This window comes from Amyelois transitella, chromosome Z, assembly GCF_032362555.1.
Source record: "Amyelois transitella isolate CPQ chromosome Z, ilAmyTran1.1, whole genome shotgun sequence".
In the NCBI taxonomy this organism is placed as follows: Eukaryota; Metazoa; Arthropoda; class Insecta; order Lepidoptera; family Pyralidae; genus Amyelois; species Amyelois transitella.
The window spans coordinates 10,938,961-10,965,183 of record NC_083535.1 but is presented as its reverse complement, the minus strand read 5'-3'; the positions used below and the strand labels follow the sequence as shown (position 1 = coordinate 10,965,183).

Genomic DNA, 26,223 nt, shown 5'->3' with positions numbered 1-26,223 from the left:
TTATATACAGAAAATTCATACTAATATTTATGATATTCGTATAGATTTTCCATGACAAAAGATAAATAGGAAAATAGATTTTTAAAACGGGGAACACACCAGCGTTTATTTATAAATAATAAATAGAATGCTTGCATTTTACGGACGTAATTAATTGGAGAGATGAGAAAAACATATTGGAACAGATAAGAACCATGCGTATGTATAACACAAAATATTTATTTACGTTTATAGTAGGTACCATCATATTTTCATCCAAACTATAACTAAGTAAGATTGAGCAAATTTCGTGAAAACAATTTTTAAAACTTTCCTAATAGAAATTCTATATCTTACAAAATATTTTCTTACAATTTCTCAGTATAAAGATTAACAACAAAAAAAAACATAAGTTTGGCAATTCTTTTATTTCACAAAAATAATAAGAGCAATGAACAAATGACCAAGGGCAATCGATACTTACTTCTAATTAAATCATTCTTCGGTCAACTATGTATATAGATGTCGATGCATTGTCAATGAATTCAATGTGAAATATTCAGTCTCTCATTCATTCATTAACCCACTCATTCAAAAGCTCCCCTAGAGTTTGCATTTACCCTCTCAGCTTACACCCTTCCGCTCTGTACCCTACTGACACATTAATACTTGACATTGATTTTACCGTGCAAATAATAAATCGATTGTCCATTTTAACGAGTTTATTGCTGTTTGACCGAATAATAATTGTAATAAAATACTGTAAGGATAGTTTGACTATAAAGTAAGTCACAGAAAGTAAGAATGTGGCCGAAGGGGAGTATCTACAACTTAATCAGTAGGTTTACTACGGATTTCGAAGGAGATATCCTTTACTCGCTGTTTACCTTGCCCAACTCTCGTTATGACTAAAACGTCGATTAAAATTAACTTTTGATAGTTTGTTTTCTAAATCAAATGTGTTTTAAATTTATTGAAATACTAATAACAAAATGACCGACTACGTAATATTGTCTCGTACTATAAAGTTTTATCGAGAATGTGTGCGGAGGAAAAGACGTTTTTTCAGCCTTAAGTTACAGTTTATGTAACACGTCGATAAAAATGTGAAAGCCCGCCAGAAAAATTAAAAGTATCTAAAGACCGACAATCATGGCAATCTTACAAAAATACCAAAAGTAAACTCATAATAAAAATTTGGGAAAGTTTTGAAGATGAAAATACTAAACAAGGATGGATGCAGAATCCCCGTTCTTCCCTCTGTAAGCAACCAATAAAAAAATTTAATCCATTGTTGGTCAATAAAAATAAGTTAGAGGATGATGCTGAGTTACTATATACCTCTCCTTTGATAACATATCTGAAGCCTACTCGAATGATGAGGCTGAACATAGACAGCAATATTACGAAAAAGGGGAGGTTACAAGCCACGCCCCAAATATTATCCCCACCATTTCCAGGAAATCGTAACCATGGTAACTGAAAAACATTTCCTCGCAATCATGTCTTCCTAGTGATATGCTTCGTCGCTTCCTTGTGCTCGTAGATATTTTCGCACATGCGCCTTATGGATACTGTCGAAATCGCATGCGTAAAAATAACGTTAGTTGAATTTCGATTCTATTTTGAAAGCAGCAGCGTCTTGTTTTGAATATCTAGTAAGATTTGTGTTTCGTTCACCTCTCATCACCTATGATCTCCTAGTAACAATGCGGGTAAAAGGTAGCCAATGCGGCTGAATTTTGCGTCAAGTTGCGGCCGAACGTGCTGAATGCATGCTGAATGAACGCTTCTTGTCTTTCAAAGCAAACATGAAGTAAAATAAAATATCCAACATTTTTTTCTAGCTGCGGTTATTTATTTAACTTCTATGCGACACATAAAACATCTAATAATGTTAATAAAAGAATAATATATATAATTCATAAAACCTATCTTGGCTTAATTGTTGTGGATATTCACAATAACCAAGAATTGCATTAATGCAAATAGGTATATGTATTTATTTTCAAAATTATGTACCTATTTTAAACATTTGTGTTAAACTATCATTACACGTGCGAACATATAAAACTGGTGCATTCATAATTACACATTTACAGCTATTAACCATTACTAATTATAATAAATATAAAGAGAATAAAAAAGCAATTATAATTAAATAAAATATATATTTTTTCTTATTTAATTTAGATTTATGACATTTTTTATCCTGTAGAGTCCCAAAAGAAGCCGATATTCCTTCTGCACGCGACGCTGATGATCCCGAACGTTTCTGTCAAGCCAACCCTGGATGAGATACAGGAGGTGCTGACCCTGGCCGGGAGACATATCTCTGGTCTGGCCAAAGGAGTAGCCCAGTGGACCGGCGGAAAGACTTCTAGGGTAACTGGTTTAATTTGGATATGAGTAAAAAAATCATAGGTATTTTCACATTTGATATATGTATAAAAATAATGTTATGTTGTTACAACATTTACTTTTCTCTGATATAGTATCATCATCACGTTGTATTGACACAACGTGTGCTATTAAATATCTTTTACATTTTTATGATGCTCTGTATACTGATTTACATTCACTATACATGCCATTCCCGTCATCTTGATATGAAACTGAAACATTGCACATAACTAGATGATAGCATGTTACAGCAAAAACACTTATATATTTTGATAATTTTAAAATAAACTGTCATTATAAACATACTAATTTATCAAAAATTTAAAGCTTTTAATCCTATTGTTAATAATCTTTTGTATTCTTTACTTCATTTCCTAAATGTGATGTTAATTGTCTTGTGTTATGTTCACTACCCGTGTGTATGACTGTGTATCGTCCGCAACCATCACCATGTGCTTGCATGTTCCAATCTTTACCTCTGCTCACTAAATGTCGTCCTGAAACCTACAATCCCTCTGCAAAACATTGTGTTCCCACCACACCATTCCCTGGTCACTGCTTGGGCGTCCTCCTGTGCCGCTCCCTTCAGGTTAGCTGGAAGCAACTGGCGGGGCCTCAGTCAACCCAACTGTTAGAAGTAGTCACGAAGCTTGACGAACAGGTCGCATCAGTGGTGCCAATGTCGCAAAAGGCGATGAAAGCACCGGATCCGGCGAAGATGAAGAGGAAGAAGCATTACAGATTAGAGTCAGAGGAGAAACCGTCGTTTCCCTTCCAACAGAAGAACTTTTATAATTACGTGATGGAAAACAAGGAAATTGTAAAGACGTTATCTTTGTTGTCGACGTGTTGTCAGAATGTTAAGACGGTGAGTTTAGTCCTGAGGTTTTCTTACAAATATTGAATGATTTTCGTCATTTATTTTCATACATTACTTACGGGATCTTCAATATTTGATAATGTCAAATGAATTTCAGGAATTAAACACCTTAGTTAAACGATGGCGACCATACCATTATTTGTGGAAATGCGAGAAAACACTCCGCCAGCTGTTAGCGTGGAATCTCAACGACTTTGAATTATCTCTCAAGAGGCACAGCGAACTAGAGGCTAGTCTGTCCACAGAGCCGGACATTTTGATCATCGGCAACTGCCTGGCTGTGTCCACGGAGAAACTCAAACTAGGACTTACCACCGAACTCAAGAGTAAGTTGGTCGCTATGTGTAACTGACAAAAGTCTATACAAATACGTGTAGGTAAAATTTTAAGTCACAATTACCATCACTTTTGCACTCTTTGGTCCATGGTGTGGGAAGTTCAGATCCAGGTCCAATAACCAGGGATTGGGACAAATCTCAGGAGGCCTAGTTCTTATTATTCTATTATTCACGCCACATTTTTTTACAGACGGTACCCACCGAATAAGTCAAGCCATGCGCAAAAAATACAAGCGCGAAATGGACTACGTTTACGCCATAATGAACGATTTGGAAAGAAAGCTCGAGCGACCCATCCGCGACTTGGACGATGTTCGCACGGTCATGGAAACCCTCAAGAAGATCCGGGAACAGGAGGTGGACATGGAGCTGAAGATCGACCCCGTCGAAGTAAGTATCTCTACTGAAGGCGTAGACATTCGTTTGTCTGCGGTTTTGCAATATTTGTGCTTATTAATTTGTTTTCGAAATCTAAATAATGCAACTAACTAATTGCTAATTAATGCAACAAAATTAAACTTTATTATAGGAAGCATTTAACGTAATAACACGCTACGAACTGCCAGTCAGTAAAGAAGATCTGGAACAAGTGGACAACCTGCGCTATACCTGGCAGCAGCTGCAAGCCACGGCTCTAGCATCCCAAGTGCATTTGCTGGTGATGCAGCCGTCCTTTGAAGCGGACCTGAGAGCAAATCTGGACAGGTTCAGAGAGGACAATACAGAATACTGCCATGAATACCGACACGCAGGTCCAATGCAGACTGGACTGTCACCGAGAGAAGCCTCTGACAGACTTATGTTGTTCCAGGTCTGCATTAGGCATCATTGATTGAAATTTTTGAAATTGAAACAATCCTTGCAGCAGTGTGTGACTACCAAAACTCTAGCTAATCTAACATAAGTCATTATATCTAGATATAAAACAATCCTTGCGATACTCAGAGATCAAATATGAAAATTTTATGATTACCAAAAATGTGTAATGGCTCATACAGAAAAGTTTTCAGACTTCATATATGTACATATAAAAATTAAAGAAATAAATTAAAAAAAGGTCTTGCCCACAGAATCGTTTTGATGGAATGTGGCGAAAATTACAAACGTATCAAAGCGGCGAAGAACTCTTCGGCTTACCCCACACCGAGTACCCCGAGCTGGCTCAAATCAGGAAGGAGTTAAATCTCCTTCAAAAGTTGTACAAACTGTACAATGACGTCATCGACCGAGTCAGCAGTTACTATGATATACCGTGGGGAGAAGTCAACATAGAAGAAATCAATAATGAGCTGATGGAGTTCCAGAATAGATGCCGCAAATTGCCGAAGGGGTAATTATCTATGGTATAATTTTAAGCCTGGACCTTTTCTTTGGAAAGTCTGAGATAAGTTTATCTTTCTAAATTTAAGTCTAATTATAATATAGTTATAAACGTGTGTAATTTTCTTTTAACTTTCTATGCATAGACATTTTGGCAAGCCCATTTTGTGTGTCCCAAAATGTGTTAATAATATTCATACTCAAGGTTAAAAGAATGGCCAGCATTCTTCGCTCTCAAGAAAACAATAGACGACTTTAACGACATGTGCCCCCTCCTGGAGCTGATGGCCAACAAGGCCATGAAGCCGCGCCACTGGCAGCGGATCATGGAGGTCACCAAGTACAACTTCGAGTTGGACAATGAGGACTTCTGCCTCAAGAACATTCTCGAAGCACCCTTGCTTCCGAACAAGGAAGATATTGAGGTAAGTTGACACAAAAACGTTAAGTACCCTGAATAAAGAGGTTTTGACAAGTTTTATGGTAATGAAAAATAAATGAGACTTTCTTGTTTGCTGACCGAATATTTTTTGAATTTTTGCAAAATGTTGAGCAGATCTGAATCAAATCAACCACGTTAGTTTTATTTAGAATATCTTATTAGTATAATATAATACTCGTATATAGTTTAAATAATCACCAATTTTGTAAAAAATATTATTGGTGTTCTTTCTGCGTCCCATTTCTTATTTCCCGCCGAAATGTCTGGCGTTTCAGTGAAAGCTATTTTAACGGCAATGGATACAAGTTCCTCTAAGACCCTTCTGTCCTTTTCAATCCGTATATTCAGTTCTGGACATCATCGTCGCTTCAATACCGACAGTGAAATATTACAACTTTTTTATAATTAAGTGGTTACTAGTACAAAATCATTCTCGTCATGTTTTCGTCGTGAATTTTGTATTTACTTTTGACTGTTGTTGAAAATATATTTTGTTTTGCCTTGGAGTTAGCAACACTAATTGTTGCCCTAACAAAAATATCAGGGGTCTGAAACGGCTCTGAGCATCAGCTCAGTTGGGCCGAAAAGATTCATTTTTACTAGGGTGTCATGAAATTGTAAGGGTTGTATTCGTCTAACCAGCGGATATTAGTCACGAAAGGCTTTGACTGAATTTAGCTACGAGTGAGGAAATCATGGCTATACGATACTATAGATCTACGATGATAATGTCGGATGTGTTTATAAACAAGCATTTTCAGAACATTTGTAATTATCCACCGCTTATTTAGTACTATTTATCTAAGGATTTAGTAAAGGATAATAGAAAATTTTACGATAGACAACAAACCCACTCTTATATTTTAGTACAAATCAGTCAGATACCTTCTTTATATTAAAATAATGTAAAATTGAAAGCCCTCATACCTACTCGCTAATCCGTAGAGATTAAGCACTAATCGAACTTTCTTTCTTTAGTGGAACGTACAGAAACCATAATTATTATAAATATGTATAGATATACCTACGTAAGTCTTTAAAAAAAGGTTATTTTAATAGTTTTATTATTTAAAAAACGCAGTTTTTAATATTTAAAATCTGATATCAGAGAAGTAACAAAAAGCAAGCACAAAAAATTCTGTTGTTTTCATTCAATATTTAAATAATCTTAATAATCACCAAACCAACCAAAACAAAACAACCAAAGATTCATTATTCTTCTCTAAAGTACAAAACTACCTCCTCATATGTACTGGTATCCTAGTATTCTAACCTGAAGATTGTGCACATGACGTGCCTCGTCAGACTGATTGACAAGAGAGAGATGCCAAGGCCTGGACTCAGGAACTCAGCCCAGGAGCAATGATAATTTTCTAATGATTCAGATTATAAACTCGGGATAGTATTACGCTGATTGCTTTAATTATGACTAGCGTAATACTATGGTTTACCTTCATCGATATTGTACTTACTAGCTTCACCCGCAATTCCACCTGTTGTTTAACTGTGCATTTAGGTACGTGTATAATAAGTTGAGAAGTTAAAATTGATTTCACCAGGAATATGTATGGAGTTGCTGTGGCAAAGTTTTCAAATACGATACGTATACTCCAAAACCTTTGCGATATTTAACTTATGACTAAACATACGCATAATTATTAAGAAAATGCAAAAACTGAAATAAATTTAAGGTAGCGTTTGAAGCCGGTTTTCTCCCCTCGGCAGTTTGCTTTTTAACGTCTTATCTAGACTGTAAGAATTTGTTTTCAATACACTCTCCCCAAGTTAAATATTAAATTAAATTTCACATTAACAAAAGCGGCAATGTCATGTCACATGGGATCTGATTTAACCAGCACCAACTACCTACTTCGGAAATTCTGAGCTCCGTGGTAAAAAAAGAATCTTAGTGCCTTATAAAAATAAAATATAATACATATATATAAATTAAAATATTGAAGAGCTAATCCAGCAAACAACCTTAACCCCAACAGGGGGACTATTCACTATTTACCAAGGGTAAGTAATTATGTCATAAGTATCACCCTTTCTTTTAGTTAACCTCAGGCAAGGAAGGTTAAACGCTTTGTTATTTGTGAATCTGCGATATTAGTATTCATATTCAAGGAATAATTATGATTCTCATTCTGATGTATAGCAACCTGCTATAAGACGAATAAGTATAGAATATGTATAGCTCGAGGTCAAGCCTCAAAAGTGCAGTAAATTAAAAGAAAATATGGTATTTACTTTTGTAGCGGGAGCGATGATTTCAACCGGACTAACATTCGAACTATCGCTACTAAAGGATACTAAATACCGCAGCTGCTAACATTTTTATCCGATATTAATATATGAGGTAGGAAGTAAATTATTAAAACAAATCTCTATATTACTGATACAAAATGCCATATAATTTTTAAATACTATATAGACTTATTGGGGCATGGATTCATGGCCCGTATCCCGTATTACGAGACAAAATAAATTATATTTCTTCTTTATCAATCAACTGCAACTGTATTTGCCAATTAAATTTTCAACTTGTACCAAGTTAAATCGCAATACAAAAATATAAGATACCTATTAAAAATCTACTTCTAGAGGACCTTTTCCCACTAGTCCGAAAATAGCAAGAATGTGTCCGATCAACGTCAGATTGTTGTGTTAGGTAATGTGTGGTATTGGCCAACTCGCTGGATGCTCATTATAATGTTTACTATTTTTCAGTTAAGCAATTTGCATTAGGATGAAAAAGGAAAATAAAAATTGGATACTTCTTTTGCTCCATGTTACCCTAGTATTTGAAGTAATCACGTAGCCCACGTATTCCGATTTGTTGCCACTTCTTAATATTAATAGATAGTATTCATGATAAAAATAACAGCTTCTCAGAATTGGTTGAAGTGTCTAACACACCTATGATCGCCTTTTTAGGGATCGGCTGAATCAATATTATTGATGAACCAATACGAGTATATTTTATTATTTAAGTCACGTCTATATCCCTTGCGGGGTAGACGTCTTGAAAAGACTGAATGGCCACGTTCAGCTATTTGGCTTAATGATAGAATTGAGATTCAAATAGTGACAGGTTGCTAACCCATCGCCTAAAAAAATTCCAAGTTTGTAAGCCTATCCCTTAGTCGCCTTTTACGACATCAATCCTTTTACGACAACATTTCACATTGAATCAAATCATTTTTTTTACATCTACGTAGCTCCATATTTAAGCAGTGTGATGTGAACTTTAAGCTTAATCCATAAAAATATTATAAATGTTTAAGTGTATTTGTTTGTCTGTCTTTCACATCAAAACCACTTAAAACCGATCTCCATGAAATTTTTCACACGAGTACATTATAGTGTGAAGTTGGCAGAAACACATAGCGTACTTTTCCCAATTCTTCTGCAGGAGTAAAAAAAGCCCTAATTCCAGAGAAAAGTAGGACTGGATGTTTGTTTGAAATGTAGGTACCATACAAATCGGAATAACAGGACAAATAGGTACCTATGCAATTGGTGGATAAAAAGCTGGCTTTCCCTCAATGTATATTATAGCAATCAAACAATAAGAGGTAGATAAGCTAGAAAAAGAATCATTTCTTAATACCTGTGTATAAAAATTCAAAATTTTTATTCATTAGTATAGGATACTTCTTATCGCTTAATAATTGTCAAATCTTTCGGCTTCACAACATTGGTTGACGTCAAATAAATTACTTAAAACTAAGTTTTCTGCCGTTTCCAAGGCGTCAGTGCAGAAGAAGCGGTAACAAACTGTATCTCCGGTTAATGAGGTTTTTCAGGGTTAGAATGTTGAAATCGTGCCTAACAAGATTTGAACCTGCATCACATTTCTTTGTTCACATGGCTTAAACGTTCGATTACTGACGCTCATTATTAACATTTTATTTTATAACAAACATAAACTATGAAACATGATTCCCTATCAGTCCTCTAAATTAGAAAAGTTATATGGTTGGCTACTTACATAAATAAAATTTTATGAAAACTTCTTTTTCTGATATACCTACTGGCATTTTTGCATCGCAATAAAATTAATCGTTCACCACGAGCCACGATCTTGGACCTCGCGTATCAAGAACTACCTACTTACGGTCTTCGTTTCATGAAACCTTTCTTGAAAGGGCTGGAAAGCGAGGGACGCTCCGTTCACTGGGTCATTAATTGAATACAACAAAATGGTGTTTTTGCATACAGCATTTAACTCAAGAATTTAATAAACTTCTTATTCCATAATAAATATAAATTGATTCATGAGCCTGGAAGATGGTGGAAAACTTAAGTATAAAAATACTTGTCTATAAGTTATGTTTCAAATAGTGTAATAATGCTTGCCTTTATTAAGGAACTTATGTTCGTACACTATATATGACTATCTTCGGTACAAAAGAATCTTTTTTTTTTAAATGCCGTTATGTATTTTACATTAATGGTATTTTTACTGTAATTTGGACAATTTATTCCCAAAAGTAAAACATACGAAAACATTATTGGACTTACTAAGGACACTGTAAACTACCTCCGGCTCCATACAGACACCTCTATCTCTATAGAAATATGAATTAAACATTCTATTGAGAACATTTTTGTTACTTGTTGATCAGATGTGCTTTAAAAAGAAATGTTAGGTAAATATTGATTGCTACAGTTACTAGTTACCATTTGCCAATTTAATATACAACTGACGGAACCATACTGTGCGTCGCCGTCATGCACTTATCACACTTTGTATCGATATGTTAGAGGAATTGCTAAGAATTTATTCTTAGCAATTCCTCTACTATTTTTAAAATTATCTGCAAAATTGGGCCCTACGGACAAATGCGTGGATCAATTCATCCGCTTGAATACTAGGGCGATAGGAAGCCTAGAAGGTTTACTCGTACCAAAACTTATACACGAAAAGGATAGACGTATGGTAAAGAGGAAGTAGGACAGCAGCTTGAATCATGAGAAACCCGAACATAAAGTGTTGGTTGTGATTGTGGAAGACAGAAACAGTAATAACTGATTGTAATAAAAGAGATGGTGATATGTTTGACTGTGCAGAAATTATGGCACCTAACGCCTTATTTTACCTTACCTCTACCTATCATGCTCATCTCACCATATGAAACACTACTCCCCCTTTAATTCAGTTTCATGCAATTTAGTTACATATTTTATTTCAATTTCTCAGAATGGGTCAGGATTTTAAAAAGTCCCACAGAGGCGACCATTAATTTCGTAGAAATTTTCTTTGAAACTCTTTTTTGATTAGGTAGCCGCGTCCAGATTTGCGTTTTCTTTTCTCACTTATGTGGCTGGACCATTTCAAAAAACTAATTATTGATTTTAGTTAGATGAACCATGGAAGCAAAGTAACCCTGTGCCCTTGGTAAACCCAATTATTTTGAGGTGAAGATAGATAGATGCGAGATTCAAGCACCATTTGCGTATAAAGCGCGCACGTGCAACAGGCTGTTTAGTACATCGATGTACCAGGAACGCATGAAAAGCCAGGAACTTATTCGGTTGAAACACTGACCTACATTACATATGGGCAGTACATTTTAACCTCAGTTTTAACATATGTACTTCCCCATGACCTACATTGATTTACGAGTTTTTATGCCACGTAAATTCATGATAGCATTACAACTTGATCTTCTCTTTCTCCTTTATACAAGTTATGTTCTCACTTCTCGAGCCTGGGGTACGCTTTTTGACCATGATCCTGGATTTGGTAAGTCAGGTAATGAGAAGCGGCTCCCGTCAGATCTTCACAACCATTGCAGGGGAACCCTGAACCCTTACCCGTAATGGATCAATGCAAAAACAGCACTAGAAGAATGAGACTATTTCCTTATCGCATTTTACAACCTCCGTTGAAAAAAGATGGAGTCCATTTTAAAAATAAAGAAGGAAGTATGCCGGTTTTGTAATAAGAGGAAACGTGTAGTCATTGCCCACGCGCCCGGTGGCGTGATTGTTTGTTTATTTTTACAGCTGAACATGGCCAAAACCTTTATGTGTAAATCCCTTACAGGACATATGCATATCGGCGATGAAAGAGAAGGACATAGAAGGCAAACTGCGACAAGTGACCAACGAGTGGTCAGTCCACGAGCTGACCTTCCAGACGTTCAACAACCGTGGGGAACTGCTCCTAAGGGGCGACACCACGGCCGAGACCATCGGGGCGTTGGAAGACAGCCTCATGATACTGGGCTCTCTGCTGTCTAATAGGTAACCCACGTATAAAATCATTGACCTTTCAGTTCAACCCTCTTTGACAGTCCAGATGTTAAGCAAATGTCAGAGCTGATTGCCCTGCGGCTAGGGTTTAAATCTATATTACTAACCGTGGATTAGTGCACCCATGATCTCATAGTTTTAAAGATATTATAGCGGGGCGAGATTGAGAAGTAAAAGCCAACTACGGGATAACAACTTTACTTCGGTAACTTATAAAAAGAAATACAAAACTCGCTCGCTAATAAGAAGTGCATACCGCACCGGTCCGCGCGTTGTTTAAAGACTGACTTGTTCAATGAGGCGCACGGGCGGTCCTCTGCGCGGGCGCTGGGAACGGCGTGGTATGGACGAGGGGGGCGGAGGGTGACGCGATGTCTCCCCGGAAGGGCCTACGATGTTGCCCGCTATAATATTTAATTAATTACCTATTAATTCTTTTATTATTTCCCTTTCACTTTACAGATACAACGCACCATTTAGGAAACAAATCCAACAGTGGCTTTATGACTTGCAAAGCACAAACGAGATATTAGAGAGATGGTTACTTGTGCAAAACATGTGGGTGTACCTCGAAGCCGTCTTCGTAGGCGGCGACATCGCGAAACAGCTGCCCAAAGAAGCCAAGCGATTCTCTAAAATCGACAAATCCTGGCAGAAAATCATGCAAAGAGCACACGAAACACCTGGCGTAGTCTCCTGCTGTGTTGGAGACGACCTCCTGAGACAACTACTGCCCCATTTGCAAGAACAACTAGAACTTTGCCAGAAGAGCCTGAGCGGTTATTTGGAGAAGAAGAGGACAATGTTCCCGAGGTTCTTCTTCGTGTCAGACCCGGCATTGCTTGAGATATTAGGACAAGCGTCCGATTCACATACAATTCAGAACCACTTATTGTCTATATTTGACAACACTCGCTACGTTAAGTTTCATGACATAGGTGTGTACTCGTGTGTATTTCAGATCATCTGATTAGAGTCGCCAAACATTCTACTAATTATTTATTTTTTTGTGAAATTCACCTATTCGCTACCACGATGCTCACTCGCCGGTAACAAAGGTGGTGCTTGCTACGCCGAGTGGCTGTAATGAACTACCTCACAAAAAAAATGTTTACAAACTTTCTTGTCATTCCAAAAAGTATATATTTGCTAAAACAAAACGCCTGCGGGCACATTTTCGATGCTTATTTAGTCTTCTACTAAGTAATTAAGGCTTCTAAGTATTTTTTGTTTTATATTCGACTGTAATCAAGTATACTCTGATCGAATTTCGCTAGAATTCATTAAGCCAATTTTCTAACTTCAATTAGCACAATAGCAAAACAAATGCCTAATTTGGTTGTTACCAACGGATTATATCGAGCAAAACTTGTTTTTTTATATTGAAGGGCTCCTGAGTTGATACAAAAAATAAGGATGTATTAACAAATTATGTTCGACCCAAATCTAACGTTACCTTTCTGATCATCACTTCCTCTTCTTCGGCAATTCTGATGTAAGCCTCCTTCAATCTGCTTCAAGGATTAGATTTAACTGCTCAGGATATGACGGATCATATCTATATAGATAGTTTCGCCTCTCACACACATAGCTTATTAAACCCGCAAATAATGTATATTTTTAACGGTGAAAGAATTTTCATGACCGGTTCAGTATTTCCGAAGATAAGCCTCAAGAGTTTACCCAAAATCAACAACCTTGCATAAAAAGTGTGTGTATGTTTGTTTGATGAGGTCAAAAGTACCCGAAACCACCGAGCTTACATGAAGAGAGTTATGAATGTGGATGAAGCGAAGGAAGTATGCAGAGATCGTGGCAAGTGGAAACAGGTAGTCTCTGCCTACCCCTCCGGGAAAGAGGCGTGATTTCATGTGTGTATGTTTGGATGAACCGAAAGAAGTAAGAAGGGATCACGGAAACATGAAGTCTCTGGCTTCTCCTCCAAAAAAAAGATAGTTTTTATGTTTCTTTTAATAGAATACAACAAGATGATCGGTATCGTGTCGTCGGAGGGTGAGGAGATAAAGTTGGAGCGGCCCGTGCGCGCGGAGGGGTCGGTGGAGACCTGGCTCACGTCTCTGCTCCAGTCAGCGCAGGGCAGCCTCCACGCCATCATCAGGAACGCGGTCGCCTTCATCAACGACCCCGCCTTCAATCTGCTGATGTTTCTGGACAAAATGCCCGCACAGGTAAAGGAATACATACATATGTACATATGGTCACGTCTATATCCCTTGCGGGGTAGACAGAGCCAACAGTCTAAAAAAGACTGAATGCCCACGTTCAGCTTTTTGGCTTAATGATAGAATTGAGATTCAAATAGTGACAGGTTGCTAGCCGATGGGCTAAAAAAGAATCCCAAGTTTGTAAGCCTGTCCCTTAGTCGCCTTTTACGACATCCATGGGAAAGAGATGGAGTGGTCCTATTCTTTTTTGTATTGGTGCCGGGAACCACACGGCACGGTAAAGCTGAACTTTTAGTATTGGTAGGAAGCCCGATCTGACATGTCCGGTGATATTCCCTGTTTATTAGTTTATTGAGTCAATCTTTTTGACGGAAACAACACAAGGAATAAGCATTTTTTGTGATTCCAATAACGATCATACATACATATGATCACGTCTATATCCCTTATGGGGTAAACAGAGGCAACAGTCTTGAAAAGACTGATAGGCCAGGCTCAGCTATTTGGCTTAATGATAGAATGGACAAATAGTTTCAATTTCAAATTCAAATAACGATCATCCAAGCTGGTTAAAAGGTTTTACTTTTAACGGGAGCACAAAGTTCATGGGGATCAGTGTAAATTATTTACCTTAGCAACACCTTGGTTGTGGTCATTGTAAACTTCGTATACTCCGATACAACCGAAACAAATATCAAAAAAGTTGGAAATCGGGGTTAAACATTAACAATTGTCATCAATACCAACCAAACATTTTCATCAGGTAGGCCTGCTCGGCATCCAAATAATTTGGACGCGGGATGGGGAGCTGGCCCTGATGCAGGCGCGGCAGGACAAGAAGATCATGATGGAGACCAACAACAAGTTCCTGGAACTGCTGAACACCCTCATCGACCAGACGACGCGGGACCTGCTCAAGATTGAGCGCATCAAGTTCGAAACCCTCATCACTATCCACGTGCATCAGAGGGATATATTTGATATGTTGGTAAGTCTGCAGCGGGAGCGATGATTCAGCTCGACCACCACCAAAGGGAAGATCTTCCGCCAGGCTTGGTGTTATGCCTGGGGAACCGCGCGACAGACGATGTTGTGTCGGAGGTTGTATATATAGCTCCAATCCATGAAATCAAATAGTGACAGGTTGCTAGCCCATCGCCTAAAAGAAGAATCCCAAGTTTGTAAGCCTATCCCTTAGTCGCCTTTTACGACATCCATGGGAAAGAGATGGAGTGGTCTTATTATTTTTTCCATTAGTGCCGGGATCCACACGGCACTCTATATACACTGTTTGTTTATTAAGGCAGTTAAATTGTTTAGAGAAGATTGACAATGTGCAAAAGAGATGTTATATACTCTACACCTCAAAGACTTGCCACATATTAGCACAATGCTTAACTTTTCAAGTGTCCGAAAAACGATAAAAGTAGGTATGGTCATAGGCAATCATTAATTGTCAGATTGCAAATAACAAATGAAAAAAGTGTTACGTCGCTTAGTGATGGAATTGTGACTGAATATTTCGAAGCCCGAGTCCACCCTGATTATTAATTCCTATATAGAGTATAGGAGTCAATTACAAAACACATTTACCTTTCCCGTCTGTAGAACGAATTATTGTCAGCATACATCTGTGAATCGTATGTGTAATATTTTTATAAATTAAATAAATTTTATTTTTATTTTTATAATATATATTGATATAAGTAGGAAGGTAGGTGCCGTGTGGTTCCCGGCACCAATACAAAAAAGAATAGGACCACTCCATCTCTTTCCCATGAATGTCGTAAAAGCCGACTAAGGGGTAGGCTTATAAACTTGGGATTCTTCTTTTAGGCGATGGGCTAGCAACCTGTCACTATTTGAATCTCAATCCTATCTTAAAGCCAAATAGCTGAACGTGGCCTATCAGTCTTTACAAGACTGTAGGCTCTGTCTACTCCGCAAGGGATATAGACGTGATTATATGTATGTATGTAGGTACTTTTTTGGTGCATCGACCAATATGATAATAGCACATTTTTACTCATGCCGCACGTAATATTTTAATTATAGGTATATTTTAGTAATATATTTTAATAATAATAAAATAGGTAGTATTTTAATTTGATTGTTTGGTCATTTTGTTATTTCTTGTTGTAACTCTCAATTCCAATCGAATTTAGTAGGTATTTCACTTTCGAGCTTGCATGAAGAGAGTTATGAATGTGGATGAATCGTGGCAAGTGGAAAGAGGTAGTCTCTGCCTACCCCTCCGGGAAAGAGGCGTGATTTTATGTTTATTTCACTTATCGCTCACCAGTGCTGAACCCATGTGCATACTCGTACAAGTTAGAACGTGTGCGGTACTCCGCCACTTGTGTGATTATTATTTCACCTGAAGAGGTGATGACAATCAAATGATTTTTTTACCTACCTAATCCTAGGTAGGTTTTGTTCAAAAAAATAATAATTACTTCTTTGTAATTATTATTAATTTTTTCTTAAATTCCTATCATATTTACAGTCACATCCAACATACTTAACCTATTCTTAAATCTACCTTAAACCTAATGACTACGTTAAATCGTCGAGACCTTATAACCGGGAACGAAGAAGCAACCATATCGCGTTTAATTGCGGAACAGCTCCATCTAGCCACGGCCGTGAAAAAGGTACGGGAATGCTGTAACACGCAGGCGCGGGAAAACGCGCCGCTTTGCTCACGAAAAACTAACGTCATATATGAGTTTTACTTCCATAGAAATCTACGGCAATATATAAGTTAATGCAACCATAAAATCTATAAAAGTAGGTATGATCATAGGTCATCAATAAATTAATCGTCAGATTGCAAATAACAAATGAAAAAATTGTTACTTCGCTTAGAGACGGAATTGAAACTCTTATTGTGACTGAATATTTTAAAGCCCGAGTCTACTCTGATTATTAATTCCTATATGGAGTTTAGGAGTGAATTACGAAAACACATTTATCTTCCCCATCTGTAGAACTAATTATTGTCAGCATTTCTCTGTGAATCGTATGTGTAATATTTTTATAAATTAAATTAATATAATTCGGTGCATCGACCAATATGATAAAAGCACATTTTTACTCATGCCACACGTAATATTTGTGTTGCAGCTCTCAATTCCAATCGAATTTAGTATTTCACTTATCCCTCCCCAGTGCTGAACCCAAGAACATACACGCTAGAACGTGTGCGGTACTCTACCACTTGTGTGATTCTTATTTCACCTTAAAGAGGTGCAATCAAATGATTTTTTACCTACCTAATACTAGGTAGGTTTTTGTTTAAAAAAATAATAATTACTTCTTTGTAATTATTATTAATTTTTTCTTAAATCCTATCATATTTACAGTCACATCCAACATACTTAACCTATTCTTAAATCTACCTTAAACCTAATGACTACGTTAAATCGTCGAGACCTTATAACCGGGAACGAAGGAGCAACCATATCGCGTTTAATTGCGGAACAGCTCCATCTAGCCACGGCCGTGAAAAAGGTACGGGAATGCTGTAACACGCAGGCGCGGGAAAACGCGCCGCTTTGCTCACGAAAACCTAATGTCATATATGAGTTTTACTTCCATAGAAATCTACGGCAAAATATAAGTTAATGCAACCATAAAATCTATAAAAGTAGGTATGATCATAGGTCATCAATAAATTAATCGTCAGATTGCAAATAACAAATGAAAAATTGTTACTTCGCTTAGAGACGGAATTGAAACTCTTATTGTGACTGAATATTTTAAAGCCCGAGTCTACTCTGATTATTAATTCTTATATGGAGTTTAGGAGTGAATTACGAAAACACATTTATCTTCCCCATCTGTAGAACTAATTATTGTCAGCATTTCTCTGTGAATCGTATGTGTAATGTTTTTATAAATTAAATTAATTTAATTCGGTGCATCGACCAATATGACAAAAGCACATTTTTACTCATGCCACACGTAATATTTGTGTTAATATTTTAATTTGTTTGGTCATTATGTAATTTCTTTATTTTATTGTTCATGGGGTATCATTGCTGTAACTCTCAATTCCAATCGAATTTAGTATTTCACTTATCCCTCACCAGTGCTGAACCCAAGAACATACACGCTAGAACGTGTGCGGTACTCTACCACTTGTGTGATTCTTATTTCACCTTGAAGAGGTGCAATCAAATGATTTTTTACCTACCTAATCCTAGGTAGGTTTTGTTTAAAAAAATAATAATTACTTCTTTGTAATTATTATTAATTTTATACTTAAAATCCTATCATATTTACAGTCACATCCAACATACTTAACCTATTCTTAAATCTACCTTAAACCTAATGACTACGTTAAATCGTCGAGACCTTATAACCGGGAACGAAGAAGCAACCATATCGCGTTTAATTGCGGAACAGCTCCATCTAGCCACGGCCGTGAAAAAGGTACGGGAATGCTGTAACACGCAGGCGCAGGAAAACGCGCCGCTTTGCCCGCGGAAAATGAAACTCAAGCAACAGTTTTACTTATATAGACATCTACGACAAAAATATGACTAAATGCAATCATAAAATCTATAAAAGTAGGTATGGTCATCAATAAATTAATCGTCAGAAGTGTTACGTCGCTCAGTGAATGAATTGAAACTCTTATTGTGACTGAATATTTATTTAAAGCCCGAGTCCACCCGATTATAAATTCCTATAAGAAGTATAGGAGTAAATTATGAAAACACATTTTACCTTCCCCATCTGTTGAATTAATTATTGTCAGCATTCCTGTGTGAATTGTATATGTAATATATATATTTTTTTATATACAGTAGAATCCGTTTAGTACGACTTCGCATATAACAACCAACCGTTTTTAGCGACGCAACTATAGACATATGTTTGGTTTCGTATCGAGCCACTATGAAAGTACATTCGTTTATTACGACTCCGCTTATAACGACCGACCGCTTTTAACGACGGAATTCAACGCACATTGTCCGGTTATAACGACGTGCGTCGACGTGTTTACAAACAAATCTAAGTTATAGGTACGATCGCGTTCATATCTGCAGTCATAGTTTTAAAATTCTTACGGGTTAAAATAGCGTGCACTGTGGTTCCAGTAGATACACACACACATGCATATTTAAAAAGAATAAATATTCCATCAAATGAATACGGTCTTTAATACCAATGATTACTAAGTAAAACAGTTTATTATTCTATGACATATAACAAAACAAAACAGAAAGAGACGGTAATCAACGATGGCCGAACTGGGCCCGATAATTGTCGATCGAGATATCGTCGTCTCTCATTATTTGCATAAGATTTGCCTATAGAGGGAAGCCTGCGACTGCCAGACTTATGTCAATTCGATAAGGTTGAAAGTTTGTCTGCACACGTCCCTAACATAGGTAGTGGTTCCTTTGAAAGTTAGTAGGTAGCAATTTTATTACTTCGTGTGAGCAAGTGAGATCTAAGATATATTAGATAATCTCGCTTGCTCACACTCGCTTGTTCTAGTTACTAGCGTTACTTGGATTCCGAAGTTATTCAAGGATTTTTTTTGTCTATTTAAAAAAAAAATTGTGTTACTGACAATTTTTAATGTTTCAAGGTGCCATTTGAACTCAGTAACTGACTGACTAACTAACTAACTGATCTAAGAATTACAATACCCGTGTTTTCAAACACGGAAATCAGCAAGAAATATTAAACAAGAGGGACAAGAGGGATCAAAATAAAACATTCAATAATTAAAATTAGTAAATTTTATTGAAACAGTTTACCTATAGTTTTGTTTACATATCGATGATTATATAAAGCTATACATACAGCATATTAGCAGCATATTAGTGCCGTGTGGTTCCCGGCACTATTACAAAAAAGAATAGGACCACTCCATCTCTTTCCCATGGATGTCGTAAAAGGCGACTAAGGGATAGGCTTATAAACTTAGGATTCCTCTTTTAGGTGATGGGCTAGCAACCTGTCACTATTTGAATCTCGGTTCTATCATTAAGCCAAATAGCTGAACGTGGCCATTCAGTCTTTTCAAGACTGTTGGCTCTGTCTACCCCGCAAGGGATATAGACGTGATCATATGTATGTATGTATGCATACAGCATATTACACTAATTATATCATCTACTTATCTTCTGTTATTAAGGTTACAGCTTAATTATTCGTTTTCATAAAGAAAAGATATTGAAGCTGTCCTTAAAATACTATCTATATAATTAGTGGTTTTAATATAAACAGGCAGAACATTTCACGCACTATATGGACTCGATGCACAGGGCAGTTGTCTTGCACAAATGATATTGTTGGCATATCATCAATCGGATAAATACACCGCACAGTTGGTAACATGGTTTCTTCCAGCACTTGCACATAATGAGCAGCTGTAGCGCGTCCTGCTATCCACACCTGTTCCCCAGGTCCAGCAGCACTCATCCAGCCCCACATATTTACAGAAATGCGTCCAGACTCCATCTTTGACCCAATATTTTTTCTTCATACCGAGTTGCATTTCTTCGCCATAAATGAAGCCTACCGTGTTGCGATGACGTAAACGAACTTTTCGTCCGTAAATATTGCTTTTTTCCAGTCAAAATCCAAATACTGCCGAGCAAATTCTAAATGTTTTTGCTTATTTATTTCGGATAAATACGGCTTTCTTGCTGGCTGTCTGTGGTGTAGTCCCTCACGGTGCAATCTCGACGAACAGTAACCACTGAAGTGTCGAACTGTTCCGCAAATGTTCTGGTCGGTATGAAGCCATTATTTTCGTACTGATCCACCATGGATCTCCGCTGTGTGGCGTGTCGCTGTGTTGATTAGCGGACGACGGTCGCTGCGCGGCGACTTTTACTTACACTACCCTCTTCTTGATGGCGCGTTACCCAACGCTTTACCGCTTGTTGTTTATTGTGTTATTTGTGTGAATGTGTGAGTGATAGCGATGACTGCAAGCTATAAAGTTTTGCGAACTATGACTGCAATTATGAACGCGACCGTACATAATAGAAGCTATCCCCGCCCCGCGCACCTACCTAGCCCATGCATCGCGGACTGTCTGTTTTGTTTATGTTACATTTCCTAATTTGCGGGTGACAAGTGAGTGCGCGTACTAAAATGGCTAAGCGAAAAAGTTTCTCTATTGAAGAAAAAAGTTTTATTTTACAACGTTTAGAAGCTGGCGAGTCGAATGTAACTATTGCGAAGGAACTTGGTGTAAATCACTCGACTATATCCACAATAAAAAAGAATAAACACAAAATAGAACCTTTTGTGAATGTTTTTTTTTGTCTGTTAGTCACCTTAATACGTATTAATACGTACCTATGTACATAAATTTTGTATATGATTATTAAAAAAAAAAAGATTGTTTAGTACGACTTCCGGTTATTACGACGTAATATCACTGGTCCCTTGACCGTCGTTATAACCGGATTCCACTGTATACAAATTGATATATTCGGTTAATCGACCAATATGATTAAAGCACATTTTTACTCATGACGCACGTAATTTTTATGAATTTGATTTTTGGTCATTTTGTAATTTCCTTATTTTATTGTTAATGGGTAGTGTCCGACCGAAGCTTCGGCTTCGGCTTCGGCTTCGGCCACCTTCGGCCAAAAAATCCACCTTCGGCGAAACATTCGGCTTCGGCCCAAAACCCGACCGAAGCCGAAGGTTTCGCCGAAGGTCCGAGCGACCGTCGAGATTGAACGAACTGTTACGAAAGTCATGAGGCGACGGGGAGTCACTGTCAAAATATCACATTTAGAAGTTAGTGTTTGTTTATTTTATTTATTAGACCAAAACTAGGTCTAGTCGAGTAAAACAAAGACTGATTGGTCTAATTGTAATTTGTGAATTACTGTAATTCAATTAAATAATAAAGAAAACAAATCATTATTTTTTACCAGTAGGTAAATCAGGTAGTAAAGATTTCTGCTATAGCGAAGAAAAAGAGAATGAGATGGAAGGCGAAATTGAAATGTTCGAAATTGTGGAAGCACTTAAGAGTATGAAAGCGGGTAAGGCTGCTGGGTATGATAGAGTGTCGGTCGAGATGCTAAAAGCAGGAAAAGGCGTCGTAGCTAGACAGTTGTACTGCCTTTTCAATTTGTGTTGGAGAAGCGGCCGAGTACCAAAAGAATGGTGTAAGGCTGTTATCGTGCCACTTTACAAAGGAAAAGGGTCACAGCTGGACTGCAAAAGTTATCGTGGTATAAGCCTGCTTAGCGTCGTCGGCAAATTGTATGCTAAGGTATTGATAAATAGAGTCAGGAATGAAACTGATGTCAAAATATGGGATGCTCAAGCGGGATTTCGAAAGGGAATGGGATGTACTGATCAGGTCTTTTCCTTGCGGTGCATAGCCGAAAAGTTTTTGGCCAAGAGTCAAAAAGTCTATTGCACATTCGTAGATCTGGAAAAGGCCTATGACAGAGTTGAGAGGAATGAATTGTGGTCAGCACTTTCTATGCATGGGGTGAGCAGTCTTTTAATACGAGCACTGAAATCCTTATATGAGGATTCGAGTGCTTGTGTCAGGATAAACGGAGCGCACACTGAGTGGTTTAAGATTGAGAAAGGCGTTAGGCAAGGATGTGTAGCGTCACCGTGGCTGTTCAACCTATTTATGGATAGTTGTTGGACAGATTTGAAAGAGTCTGAAAGTGGATAAAGGATGAATGAGTTACTCGTCAAATGTCTGCTCTATGCCGACGATCAGGTTATACTGGCGTCATCAGCGGAAGAGTTACAGGAGATGGTAAACTGTATGCATGAAGCTTTAAAAGAGAAAGGAATGAAAGTGAACGTAAGTAAAACTAAAACACTGGTTTTTGAAATGGAGAAAGAAATGATATCATGTAATATTTTGATTGGAGGAGAAAAAGTTGAGCAAGTGAAAAGGTTTGTATATCTAGGATCAAAGTTTACATCAGATGGCAAGTATGATAGTGATATTGAAAGGAGAGTGAACGCGGGGAACATGGTGAATGGAGCTGTGCATGCCTTTATGAGCAGTCAGAAACTATCCAAAAAGGCTCGACTGGCTGTGCACAGGGGCGTGTTGGTCCCGACATTAATGTATGGGAGTGAAAGTTGGGTATGGCAAAATAAACATGAAAGCAGAATAAATGCAGTGGAAATGAGAGCGTTAAGGAGTATGATGGGTGTGAAATTGAGTGACAGGATAAGGAACAGCGTGATAAGGGAATGTTGTGATGTGAAAGAAGATGTAGTTACAGGAATAGAAAAGGGTATGTTAAGATGGTTCGGTCATGTGGAGAGGATGAATGAAAGCAGGTTGACTAAGCAGATATACAAGGAGAGTGTGGAGGCAAAAGTCGGAGTGGGAAGACCTAGACGAACGTATCTTGATCAAATTAAGGACGTCCTGGTAAAAGGTCAGGTCAAAAGTACCCGAAACCGCCGAGCTTGTATGAAGAGAGTTATGAATGTGGATGAAGCGAAGGAAGTATGCAGAGATCGTGGCAAGTGGAAAGAGGTAGTCTCTGCCTGGAAAGAGGCGTGATTTTATGTATGTAAATCACAAAATCACAAACTTTTATTTATCTCGAAACCAACCATCTTTATGATATATCATCAACTCTTCTATATAAGACAGTCAATATATAAACCTTCAATATTGAGGGTTTGAAATAATTTTAATATTAATTGTAGCTTGTAGACAATATTGAACGAAATTAATTACTGAGCGCTGAGAGAATATAAAGCTTCGGCTTCGGCTTCGGCTTCGGCCGAAGGTTGTGGCGATAGCCGATTAATCGGCTTCGGCTTCGGCTTCGGCCAAAAATAGACCTTCGGTCGGACACTATTAATGGGGTATCACTGTTACAAACCTGAGAACTACGTCACATGTGCATGCTGTGTTCGCTCCGAGAAGGTTGGCAACTTTATGCCATATTATGTATGTTACTCACTTTGTTTGTTGTTTAGCCAGTTAGCGGACCATAAATAAAAAAATTACCTCAAACACGTCATCTTTACTTTGGCACCAATAATAGCATCTACATCTAAAAGTGTATTATCGTAGGTATTCGTTTAATATCTTATCATAATGGAAAATGCCTAGCCTGCGGTCTGTTTGGCAGATAATCAGTACTGTCTTTACTTCTATGAAACTAAAACTTTATGCGTTTCAACCTCTTTGTGTACTTACTGGCCAGCTATATAAAGATTTTTATTCTTCATCAAGGAATGTTTGTGAAAAAATTAAAATAATAACGTTATGCCAAAGTATTACCTATTTCTGTCAGTGCATATTATTAAAGTTCATTCTCCGTGTCGAGTATACACACTTTAATTTTTCACGACTTATTAGGTCCTTACGTATGAAATCGGCAATTGGTATAGCACTAATAATATTTGTGATCAAAGTGGCTAGTACAAGAATACGCCAATTTCACATGAAAGGACCGAATAAGTCATGAAAAATGAATGTGTTTACTCCAATTTCCAATCAAATTTAGTACTTCACTCATCCCGGACCAGTACAGCACCCAAACCCAAGTACATACACTCTAGAACGTGTGCGGTACTCTACCACTTGTGTGATTTTTATTTCACCTTGAAGAGGTGCAATCAAATGATTTTTTACCTACCTAATCCTAGGTAGGTTTTGTTTAAAAAATAATAATTACTTTCTTTGTAATTATTATTAATTTTTACTTAAATTCCTATCATATTTGCGGTCACAACTAACAAACTTAACCTAGCTAAAACTACCTAACCTATGCTTAAAACTAATAAATACGTTAAATCGTCGAGACCTTATAACCGGGAACGAAGAAGCAACCATATCGCGTTTAATTGTAGAACAGCTCCATCTAGCCACGGCCGTGAAAAAGGTACGGGAATGCTGTAACACGCAGGCGCGGGAAAACGCGCCGCTTTGCCCGCGGAAAATGAAACTCAAGCAACAGTTTTACTTATATAGACATCTACGGCAAGAATATGACTAAATGCAATCATAAAATCTATAAAAGTAGGTATGGTCATCAATAAATTAATCGTCAGAAGTGTTACGTCGCTCAGTGAATGAATTGAAACTCTTATTGTGACTGAATATTTTAATTAAAGCCCGAGTCCACCCGATTATAAATTCCTATATGAAGTATACGAGTAAATTATGAAAACACATTTTACCTTCCCCATCTGTTAAATTAATTATTGTCAGCATTCCTGTGTGAATTTAATGTGTAATATTTTTATATTTTTTTGATATATTAGGTGAATCGAGCAATATGATTAAAGCACATTTTTACTTATGACGTACGTAATATTTGTGTAAACAAGTGTTTTAATTTGATTCTTTGGTCATTTGGTAATTTCCTTATTTTATTGTTAATGGGGTATCACTGGTACAAACCTAAGAACTACGTCACATGTGCATGCTGTGTTCGCTCCCTTTATCCTCCGTATGTTACTCACTTTTTTGTTGTTTAGCCAGTTAGCGGACCATAAATAAAAAAAAGCGTAGTAAAAAATACCTTAAACACGTCATCTGTACTAAGGCACCAATAACAGCTATACTTCTGAAAGTGTATTATCGTAGGTATTCGTTTAATATCTTATCATAATGGAAAATAAATGCCTAGCCTACGGTCTGCTTGGAAGATAATCAGTACTGTGTTTTCTTCTATTACAACTAAAACTATATAAGTTTCAACCTCTTTGTGTATATACCTACTGGCCAGCTATATAAAGATTTTTATTTTTCATCAAGGAATGTTTGTGAAAAAATTAAAATAATACTGTTATGCCAACGTATTACCTATTTCTGTCAGTGCATATTATTAAAGTTCATTCGCCGTGTCGAGTATACACACTTTAATTTTTTACGACTTATTAGGTCCTTACATATGAAATCGGCGTTTGGTAGGTATAGCACTAACAATATTTGTGATCAAAGTGACTAGTACAAGAATACGCCAATTTCACATGAAAGGACCGAATTAGTCATGAAAAATGAATGTGTGTACTCCAATCGAATTTAGTATAACACTTATCCCGGACCAGTACAGCACCCAAACCCAAGTACATACACGCTAGAACGTGTGCGGTACTCTACCACTTGTGTGATTTTTATTTCACCTTGAAGAGGTGCAATCAAATGATTTTTTACCTACCTAATCCTAGGTAGGGTTTGCTTAAAAAAATAATAATTACTTCTTTGTAATTATTATTAATTTTTACTTAAATTCCTATCATATTTGCGGTCACAACTAACATACTTAACCTAGCTATCCTACCTAACCTATTCTTAAAACTAATGACTACGTTAAATCGTCGAGACCTTATAACCGGGAACGAAGAAGCAACCATATCGCGTTTAATTGCGGAACAGCTCCATCTAGCCACGGCCGTGAAAAAGGTACG

General features: G+C 37.2%; 1 protein-coding gene across 1 annotated transcript in view; it reads left to right on the top strand.

Annotated features, from left to right (window-relative positions):
- LOC106133817 (dynein axonemal heavy chain 5) overlaps positions 1-26,223 on the top strand; it is a 69,804-nt gene that overhangs the window by 19,459 nt on the left and 24,122 nt on the right. The window contains exons 18-28 of the mRNA XM_060953536.1: positions 2,198-2,364; positions 2,972-3,250; positions 3,360-3,588; positions 3,791-3,990; positions 4,130-4,411; positions 4,671-4,930; positions 5,126-5,345; positions 11,418-11,617; positions 12,089-12,564; positions 13,604-13,815; positions 14,576-14,800. Of these exons, the coding sequence (XP_060809519.1) occupies positions 2,198-2,364; positions 2,972-3,250; positions 3,360-3,588; positions 3,791-3,990; positions 4,130-4,411; positions 4,671-4,930; positions 5,126-5,345; positions 11,418-11,617; positions 12,089-12,564; positions 13,604-13,815; positions 14,576-14,800 (2,750 nt within the window). The remainder of the gene's footprint in view (positions 1-2,197; positions 2,365-2,971; positions 3,251-3,359; positions 3,589-3,790; positions 3,991-4,129; positions 4,412-4,670; positions 4,931-5,125; positions 5,346-11,417; positions 11,618-12,088; positions 12,565-13,603; positions 13,816-14,575; positions 14,801-26,223) is intronic.